The 10,000-nt window shown below is 42.3% G+C and overlaps 1 protein-coding gene across 1 annotated transcript in view; it reads left to right on the top strand.

The window, feature by feature from the left end:
• The first annotated feature begins 2,591 nt into the window (after positions 1 to 2,591).
• LOC129695825 (coiled-coil domain-containing protein 112-like) overlaps positions 2,592 to 10,000 on the top strand; it is a 25,131-nt gene continuing 17,722 nt past the window's right edge. Inside the window, exons 1-2 of the mRNA XM_055633175.1 lie at positions 2,592 to 2,711; positions 3,032 to 3,107. Of these exons, the coding sequence (XP_055489150.1) occupies positions 2,624 to 2,711; positions 3,032 to 3,107 (164 nt within the window). The 5' untranslated portion in view covers positions 2,592 to 2,623. The remainder of the gene's footprint in view (positions 2,712 to 3,031; positions 3,108 to 10,000) is intronic.

Genomic DNA, 10,000 nt, shown 5'->3' on the forward strand with positions numbered 1-10,000 from the left:
GAACAAAGCACAGCCTGAATCATGACTCAGGAAAGGTTGCGCCCACAATGGTCCATGACCCATGCCTTTGGCCTCTAGTTTTTGAATCCTCTACCCTGTGGAAAAACACTGTGAATATTCACTTTATCCATACCTCTCATAATCTTGTATGTCTAAATAAGGTCCCTCATTCTCCTGCCCACGTTAAGAAAAAAATCCTTTCCAACTTCATGACATTGTTGCTACAGCTGGGCAGCCAGATCTGCATACATGTGGTCTCATTAATGACTTGTACAACTAAATGGTGATGTGCCACTTTTTGATCTCAAACCCCTTCGCAATGAAGGCAAGCATGCCAAATTCTTTCTTCATCACACTGTCCACCAGGCTCACCATTTTAAGGAAACCACATACCTGTACTACCACATCATTCTGCAATACTCTCTAGGGATCTACTATTTCGTTGTCTCTGTACTGTACACTGACAATGACAATTAAAATTGAATCTGAATCTGAATCTGATATTGTGCAAGCTCTGCACTAGTTTGATATATTTACCTCACCTCACACTTGTTAAAGTTACATTTATTTTTTCATTCCTTGGGCCACCATCCCAACTGATCTAGATTTTGTTGTAAACTTACTGAATGTCTACTAACCTCTTCAATGTCTACTATATCACCAATGCTGTCTGACTAACTGAGAGACTATACAAGAAATATGAACTTTGTGTTTTTCTCTGCCGATTATAAAGTGATTTTCTAAGTCTTTGTGCTTCTTCCTGTATTTTGCTTTATTCTGGATGTTGAGTGCTGAAATGACTGACTTGGCTGCCTTGCAAGTGTAATCCAACACCTGCAGATGCTCATTTGCCGCCTTCAATAATTTGATCGACTGCTAAAGATTCATCAACTGAGTAGGGGCAGGAGATCACTTTTCATAGGTGATCTTCCTCGGTCTGAAGAAGGGTCTTGACCCGAAACGTCACCCATTCCTTCTCTCCAAAGATGATGCCTGTCCCGCTGAGTTGCTCCAGCTATGTGTGTCTATCCCCTCAAACCAACATTTTATACAGATTAATTGGCCAATCACTTATTTGCTCGATGGGATCTTGTTTTGCATAATTATTTAATAACAATAGACTGCACTGCAAAAGAAAGTAATTGAATGGGAAATGTTTTGAAATGTTTCTGAGCTGTGAAATGAGCTTTTAAAAATTGCATGTATTTTAAAAATGCCTTTTGAAGAGTAGTATTGAAATAGTTATTCATAAGACATTTAAATGTATTAAGGTTTTAAGTAGAAACTAGACTAAGTGGGACCCGTTGGGTCTCAGCTTCAAACTGGAGGGCTGGTCCCCCAAAGCAATATTCGACCTCTCCATCAATTCCAATATTGGTGGCCAGTGGGTCTAGTATGGACATTGTGGGCCGAATGGTTTATTGGGCTGGTGGCTCAGTCACTCATGCCTGGTGTGCTGGCAGCTCACTCACTCACGGCTGGTGGCCTGGCAGTTGACTCACAGCTATTCCTTGAAATTCCATTTCAAGAGGGTGCAAGGTCACCAAATTCAACTGCAGTTTCCTACCACTTCAAGCAGGGTGCAAGGCCACCAAATTCAAGTGCAGTTTCATACCACTTCAAGCAGGGTGCAAGGCCACCAAATTCAGGTGCAGTTTCATACCGTTTCATGCAGGGTGCAAGGCCACCAAACTCAAGTGCAGTTTCATGCCATTTCAAGCAGGGTGCAAGGCCATCAAAGACAGAGAGTAGTGATGTCTCCCTCCCTCTGGGTTTTATAGTCCCCCCCTCCCTCCCACCGGAAGGAGTCTGCAGCACCTCATATTCCGCTTGGGGAGTCTGCATCCTGTGGGCATGAACATTGAATTCTACCAATTTTGTTAGCCCTTGCTGTCTCCTCCCCTTCCTCAGCCTTCGGGCTCTCCTCCCATCCCTCAGCCCTCGGGCTCCTTCTCCTTTTTCCTTTCTTCTCCCCACCACCCCCCATCAGTCTGAAGAAGGGTTTTGGCCCGAAACGTTGCCTATTTCCTTCGCTCCATAGATGTTGCTGCACCCGCTGAGTTTCTCCAGCATTTTTGTATACCTTCGAATTTCCAGCATCTGCAGTTCCTTCTTAAACACAGTTTAGTAGACATGTGTTCAGTGTTATTCACAGCTCAGACTGAGAGTTGTGACCTATCGCTCCCCCATCTTGCAGAGACTGAGGCAGTTCACACTTCCGGGGTTTATAGTCCCTCCCCCTCCCACCGGAAGGAGCGTGGCCTTCATAGCGTGATTGACAGGAGAGAGAATCTCAACTTTTTAAAACATTAATAAGTCTTTTATTTTTCATCGATGGGAAAAATTATTTTGTCCTGCGCAGCGGAGGGGGACTCTGAGTAAGATGGCCAAAAATCACAGCTGTAAGTGGTAGCATTTTTTCTACAATCAATATGAAGTGCAAACAGGAAGTGGTCGAGATTTGAGTTTTAATTATATAGATAGAAGACCGCTATCTCATTATGATAAATAGAAATATAGAATGTTTTGACACAGGCTTTCATAATAGGGGACTTTTATTTCTTGATGTGACATTTTTAACATCAAATGTAATTTAGTTTTTCTTGGCTGAAATTTTCTAGAAATGAAAGTTCAACAGCAGCTTGCAAAAATACATCATAATGTGAAGCGATTCCAGGGCCAGCTCAAAGACGTCAAACCTACTCCAGAATGTAGGTATAATATGCAAATGTCCTTATAACTATAACACTCTGATCTTGAGTGTGTGTGTGTGTACCAGCCCCCCCCCCCCCCACTCTCTCTCTCTCCCCCCCCCCTCTATTTCTCTTCCTCCCCCCCCCTCTCTTCAGACTGCGGCGATGTTTCGGGTCGAGAGCCTTCTTCAGACTGATCCATGTCACATTTGTATCGTTGATAGTTTAAAATCTTTTTTTTTTTCCAAATATTTATTTAATTCATTCAGTTATTAATGATGCTAATTGTGCATTTACTTACATTCAGTTACTGATGAATTGACGTGTGATGTTTTCAGTTATAGAAAAATTGAGGGAAGTAATGGAAGAGGTTGAAGATGCAATTAGTGAATTCAAAGAAGAACAGCGGGAGATGTAAGTGTTTAAATATTCTGACCACTTCTGAAATGTTGCAATGCTGCAGAGTTTTCCAGTTCTTGCATATAAAAACATTATAGTTAAAAGCTTAAATAAATTCAATTCAACTTTAATGTCATCGCACAAATACAAGTATCAGTACAACGAAATGCAGTTTTGCGTCAGTCCGTAGTAGTTGTACATAAAGAGAAAAAAAAAAAAGCAAGAAAAAAATAGAAAGAGAGAAGATACAGAATAATCAGGAAATACAGAATGATTAAACAAAGGGGGACGGAGGGACCAGAGAAATCTATCGTCGGGACTCCGAGTTCAGCAGTGTGATTGTGTTGTTATAGAAGCTTTTCCTCATCCTGCTGGTACGTGACCTGAGGCTCCTGTACCGCCTCCCTGATGGGAGGAGGGCAAACAGTCCATGGTTGGGGTGTGAGGGGTCTTTGATGATCTTCCCAGCCCGTCTCAGACACCGTTTTCGGTGGAGGGCATCCATGGCAGGGAGCGGGGCACCGATGATGTGCTGCGCGGTTTTCACCACCCGTTGTAGTGCTTTCCTGTCCGCAGCAGTGCAGCTGCTGTACGCCATACCGTGAAGCAGGTGGTCGGATACTCTCTATGGTACAGCGGTAAAAGTTGGTCAGGATCTGGGGGGGACAGGTAGGCTTTCCTGAGCCTCCTAAGGAAGTAAAGGCGCTGCTGTGCCTTTTTGATCAGCTTGGAGGTGTTTGAGGGACCAGGACAAGTCCTCCGAGATATGCACTCCGAGGAATTATAGCTGGAGACGCGCTCCACCTCAGTCCCGTTGATATGGATGGCGGTATGACTGCCTCCTCTGGTCTGCCTGAAGTCGACAATAATCTCCTTCGTCTTTTTGGAGTTGAGGATGAGGTTATTGTCGGCACACCAGGTGGTCAGGTGCTGGATCTCATCCCTGTAGGCTGACTCATCGTTGTCGCTGATCAGTCCTACTACCGTGGTATCGTCAGCAAACTTAATAATGGCGTTGGATCCGTACTTTGGGATGCAGTCGTGGGTGAAGAGGGAGTAGAGGAGAGGGCTGAGCACACAGCCCTGTGGCACTCCGGTGTTCAGTGTTATAGTGGAGGAGGTGAGGTTATTGACCCTAACAGACTGTGGTCTGTTAGTGAGGAAGTCCAATGTCCAGTTGCAGAGGGAGGTGGAGATGCCAAGTCCACTGAGTCCACATAAAGATATAAACAAGGAAGTATAATATTTGGGAAACCAACCCAAATATCAGAATTGGACTGTTGTGACTTACTTGAAAATTGTTGAGTGAATCACACAGAGTCACAGATCTGGTATAACAGTTTTTATTGAGTAACCTATACAACACACTGCAGCATGTTACTCTTACCATGCAGTATTCTAACTAACAGCACATGTCGGGTTGCGATAATATGAATGGTGTAGTAGTAGGCGGAGCTTATAATAATGAAACACTACATTGGTTAGTATGTAAAGTATCCAATCTATACTGATTAATAATGAAACCGAAGTGCTAATAGCACATACAGGGAAGTTGAGATGGTTCAAACGAAGTCCCCGTATCTGAGGGGCGGCCTACAAACCCGTCCCGCGCGCGTACGGTACAGATCTGCATCTGCCCCGGCGAGAGTGCCGGGGTCCTGTGCGGCGGGAGCACTGGGGACCCAGGGGAGAAACACGGCGAGGCAGGTGAGCAGGGCACCCAGCGTGATGGTGAGGGAGCTGGAGACAGGTCGTGAGGGAAGAGAAAGTCCGTCAGCAGATGGGTAGATCGGATGCGGAGCATCAGGGTACGAGACAGCAGGGCATGGTTCCTTCACAGGAAGGAGATGTTGACGTTGCTTCTGTACATCCCTCCCGTTTGCACTCACCAAGTATGACCGTGGTTCTTTTGCGGGACTGTGGATGAAACACAAACGGCCATAGCCCTTGTTGGTTTGAACGACTTGGCCACTGGAGAGAGGTGTAAGTGGTTTGCTGGACATCATAAAATCGCTTTTGTGTATCATGTTTCAGTTGGACTTCTCTTTTTTTGTTTTTTTTTTTTTTTTTTTGTTTATTTTATTAGAAGTTAATACCAGCACAAAACAGTACAGTGGCGCCTAATTTTAGGTGCCAACTATGTAATACCGTAATCCATTCTATGTACAACCTCTAGTTTTATGTTATAAGAAAAAAGTAAGCAGATCAAGAAAAAGAAAGCAATAGAAAGGGGAAAAAGTGGAAAAATAGATGGCAGAGAGTAGAAAAACGTGAAGTGTGTATATAAAAAATAAAAAAAGGAAGAGAGAAAGAGGAGAGTAGAAATAGAAGAGAAGGCCCCTTAAAAGAGAATTTTTCAAATCTGTATTCGGAGATGTAGATCTATCCGCGTCATGAACTGAAATCGGCAATCCTTACGGCACCGCTGCATCACATGATTCCAAAAAGTCGATGAAAGGAGACCAACTCTTTAAGAATTGGTCATATTTATCTATTAGTCGGAGTCTCATTTCTTCAAGGCGTGCTATGTCCATCATATCCTAATCCACATTTTAACAGTTGGTGTGGTTGTACTTTTTCCAAAATTTAAGTATCAATTTCTTTCCAATTATTAACCCATAATAATAAAAAAAAACATTTTGATCTGTATTTCAATTGGTATCTTCTCCTATTATTCCAAATATAATCCATTCCGTTTTGGGTTCTATTCTTGACTTGAAAATCTTTGTAAATATATCAAATATATCACTCCAAAATTTATTCAACTTTGTACATCCAACAAATGAGTGTGTTATATTAGCGTTTTGAAACAAACATTTATCGCATCTGGGAGAGACGTTTGGATAAAATTTGTTCAACCTCGTTTTTGAATAATATAGTCTATGTAATAATTTGAATTGAATTAAATTGTGTCTTGCATTAATAGAACAGTTATGTGTGTTCATCAAATATTTTTCCCATCTATCCTTCGAGATCTTTGTCATTAGCTCTTGTTCCCAATCTTCCCTTAATGCTTCTGTTGAGGGTGATTCTCTATTTAATATATTATTATAAAAGTATGATATTAATTTTTGTGAATCAGCCTTAATATTCATTGCTTCTTCTAAAGGATCTAAAAATATAGTTTGAAATCTATGTGTATGTTTCTTCATAAAGTCACATACCTGTATATATTTAAAATATTGATTATCCTTCAATTTAAATTTTAATTTTAATTGTTGAAATGATAACAGTTTGCCCACTTCATACATGTCCCCTACTTTCCTAATCCCCAGTCTATCCCATTGCTGATATGTGTTGTCGATGAGAGAAGGTTTGAATGCGGGGTTGTTCAGTAGTGGGGTTAGTACTGATAAATTATTTAATTTCAAGGATGCTTTTATTTGTTTTCCAAATTCTTATTATATTGTGAATAATTGGGTTCTTCTTATATATTATACTATTCAATTTTATCGGTGAGAGCAGGATCGTTCCTATATCGTGCGGATAGCACTCCTCTTTCTCCATTCTTATCCACTCCAACTGCTGAGTGGAACTATCTAGCCAGTATATTATGTTCTTAATATGCACTGCCCAGTAGTAATATATAAAGTTGGGTAATGATAAACCCCCCACTTCTTTAGATTTGCACAAATGCTTTCGTTGAATTCTATGTGTTCTGTAGTCCCATATAAAATTAGTGATAGTGGAATCTAATTTTTTGAAAAAATATTTTGGAATATATATTGGAATTGCTTGAAACAAATATATTAATTGTGGTAGGAAAGTCATTTTTATAGCGTTAATTCTGCCTATCAATGAGAGTGGAAGCGTTTTCCAAAATTTAATCGTATCATTCAGTTTATTTAATAGTGGTATAAAATTGGCACTAAATAATAATTTGTGTCTTCTCGTAATTTGAATACCCAGGTACTTAAATTTTTCTGTTGCAATTTTGAAGGGGAATTTTAGTAAGTGTCTCGAATCCTGTGGTTTTAAAGACATAATTTTGCTTTTATTCCAATTTATTCTGTATCCTGAAAAAGAGCCGAATTCCTCAATTAGTGTTAATAAGGTGGGTATACTCGTTTGTGTATTAGTAATATATAAAAGGATATCATCCGCGTATAATGAAATTTTATTCTTTGAGTCCTTGCTGTTATATCCGTGAATATTCGGGTGATTTCTAATCCTTTCGGCCAACGGTTCTATCATAAGGGCAAATAGCAATGGTGATAAGGCACACCCTTGCCTATTACCCCTTGATAAGTAAAATTTTGGAGATAGTGTATTGTTAGTTAATATTCTTGCCGTAGGTCTGTCATAAAGTAGTTTAATCCATCTGATAAAATTCTCTCCCATATTAAAATTTTGGAGTACCTTGTATAAATACTGCCATTCTACTTGATCAAATGCCTTCTCTGCATCCAACGTGACCACTGAGATATCTTCAATTTCCTTCTTATGAGAGTACATTATATTAAAAAGCCTTCTCAAATTATTAAATTGGACTTCTCTCTGGACAACAAGTGGTGAACGAACCTGTGGCTGCAGTAGTTGTTGGGGCACAGGCAGTGCAGCACGGGTCTGTCGGGACATCAGACGTTGGGCAGGAGCCCCAAGTATTGGGTACGGGCGATGTTTTTCAGGTTGAGCAGGTCCAGGTAGATATCGGATTTATCAAGGTGTGAGCACTCCATCAATTGTTTGGCCCGTTCTGCAAGTCTGTTTGATTGTGGGAATTCTGGACTGCTGGTGACATGGCGAAAATCCCATAGTTGAGCAAAGTTTTTAAAAAACTGGATAGTGAACTGACTGCCGTTTTCTGACAAGAGACGTGCGGGGGCACCGTGTATGGTGAAATGGTGTGCCAGCTTTTGGATTACTGCAGCGGATGTTGGGCTTTGGAACAGGTCGATTTCAAACCAGCCCGAATACGAGTCAACGAGAACCAGATACTGTTTGCCACGCCATTCGAATATGTTGGTAGCAAGCAGGCAACAAGGCAGAGGAGGAACAGGGTGTGAGAGCAGGGGCCCTTTCTGTTGGTGTGGCAACAGGCTGTTGCAGATAGCACAGGCTTCAACTTTCTCATGCACGAATTCGGTCATTCCAGGCCAGAAAAACATGCTCTTTGCTCGGAGTATGTTTGCTTCCACGCCGGGGTGACCCCTGTGGACGGCATCAAAATATTTGTCCTGTAGGGCAGTTGGAATGACTGCTTTGTGACCCTTGATTACGACAAGACGTCAGGACTTTCATACCCCCTGACCCCTTTAGCCACAAGGGCCACATCTAACTCTTAAATATAGCAAATGAACTGGCCTCAACTAGCTTCTGTGGCAGAGAGTTCCACAGATTCACCACTCTCTGTGTGAAAAATGTTTTTCTCATCTCAGTCCTAAAAGACTTTCCCCTTATCCTTAAACTGTGACCCCTTGTTCTGGACTTCCCCAACATCGGGAACAATCTTCCTGCATCTAGCCTGTCCAACCCCTTAAGAATTTTGTAAGTTTCAATAAGATCCTCCCTCAATCTTCAAAACTCTAGCGAGTACAAGCCGAGTCTATCCAGTCTTTCTTCATATGAAAGTCCTGCCATCCCAGGAATCAGTCTGGTCAACCTTCTCTGTACTCCCTCTATGGCAAGAATGTCTTTCCTCAGATTAGGAGACCAAAACTGTACACCATACACCAGGTGTGAAAGCTATGAAAGCTAACATACCATTCGCTTTCTTCACTGCCTGCTGCACCTGCAGGCCTACTTTCAATGACTGGTATACCATGACCCCCAGGTCTCGTTGCCTCCGGAATCGCACGCATAGGCAGTGGCAGATCTGGAGTGCCGCTGATGCTAGGTTTTGTAACATCGCTAATATGAGATGCTGTCCTCCATTCTGCTTGTGCCCTCACTGGCAATGAAAGAAGTCCAGGAGAGAAAGGTCAGTATGGGAGTGTGAAGGGAAATTAAAATAGCAGGGCTTGGTGGACCGAGCACAAGTGTTTGGTGAAATGATCCTCAAGTCTACACTGGTCATGCGGATATCAAGGAGGGCACATTGGGAACACCAAATGCAGTAGATGAGGTTAGAGGAAGTGCATGTAAACCTTTCTCACCTGAGGTCCCTGGATGGCTATGAGGGAGGAGATAAAAGGACAGGTGTTACATCTTCTGCAGTTGAATGGGAAGGTTTTGGGGGAGGGATGAGTGAGCCAAGGAATTGTGGAGGGAGCAGTGTCTGTGGAAGGCGAAAAGGGGTGGGGATGGGAAGATGTGAAGATGCAGAGACTGATGAGTCTCTGGAGAACTCTATTCTTGCATTATCTGGGGGGAGAAGGCAGAACCACGGGACACAGAGCCGACACAAGCGAGGAATCCATCTATGACAGCAGAGGGAAACCACGTTAACTGAAGAAAACAACTATGTCCTTGAATGGAGACGGAGAAATTGAGAGTAGGGGATAGTATCTTTGCAAGAGGCAGGGTAGCAGGAGATGAGACCCATAACTTTGGGAGTTGTGTCCAGGACAAACTGGGAGTAAGGGGGAAATCCCCTGATGAGGAGAACTTTTTTTCACACAGAGAGTGGTGAATCTGTGGAACTCTCTGCCACAGAGGGTAGTTGAGGCCAGTTCATGGGCTATATTTAAGAGGGAGTTAGATGTGGCCAAATCAGAGGGTATTTCGGGGATCCTGAGTTGGATGATCAGCCATGATCATATTAAATGGCGGTGCAGGCTCGAAGGGCCGAATGGCCTACTCCTGCACCTAATTTCTATGTTTCTATGTGTCCCCTGTGATGATTCCAAGACTTAAATCCAACACTGATGAAGGAATGGCAAAATATTTTCAAATCAGGATTCTATGTCAATGTCAACTTTAGCGGCAGTCAAACTTCACCAGATCAGAGAGAAACAATACTCCATAAC

This window comes from Leucoraja erinacea, chromosome 3 (assembly GCF_028641065.1).
Source record: "Leucoraja erinacea ecotype New England chromosome 3, Leri_hhj_1, whole genome shotgun sequence".
NCBI lineage: Eukaryota > Metazoa > Chordata > Chondrichthyes > Rajiformes > Rajidae > Leucoraja > Leucoraja erinaceus.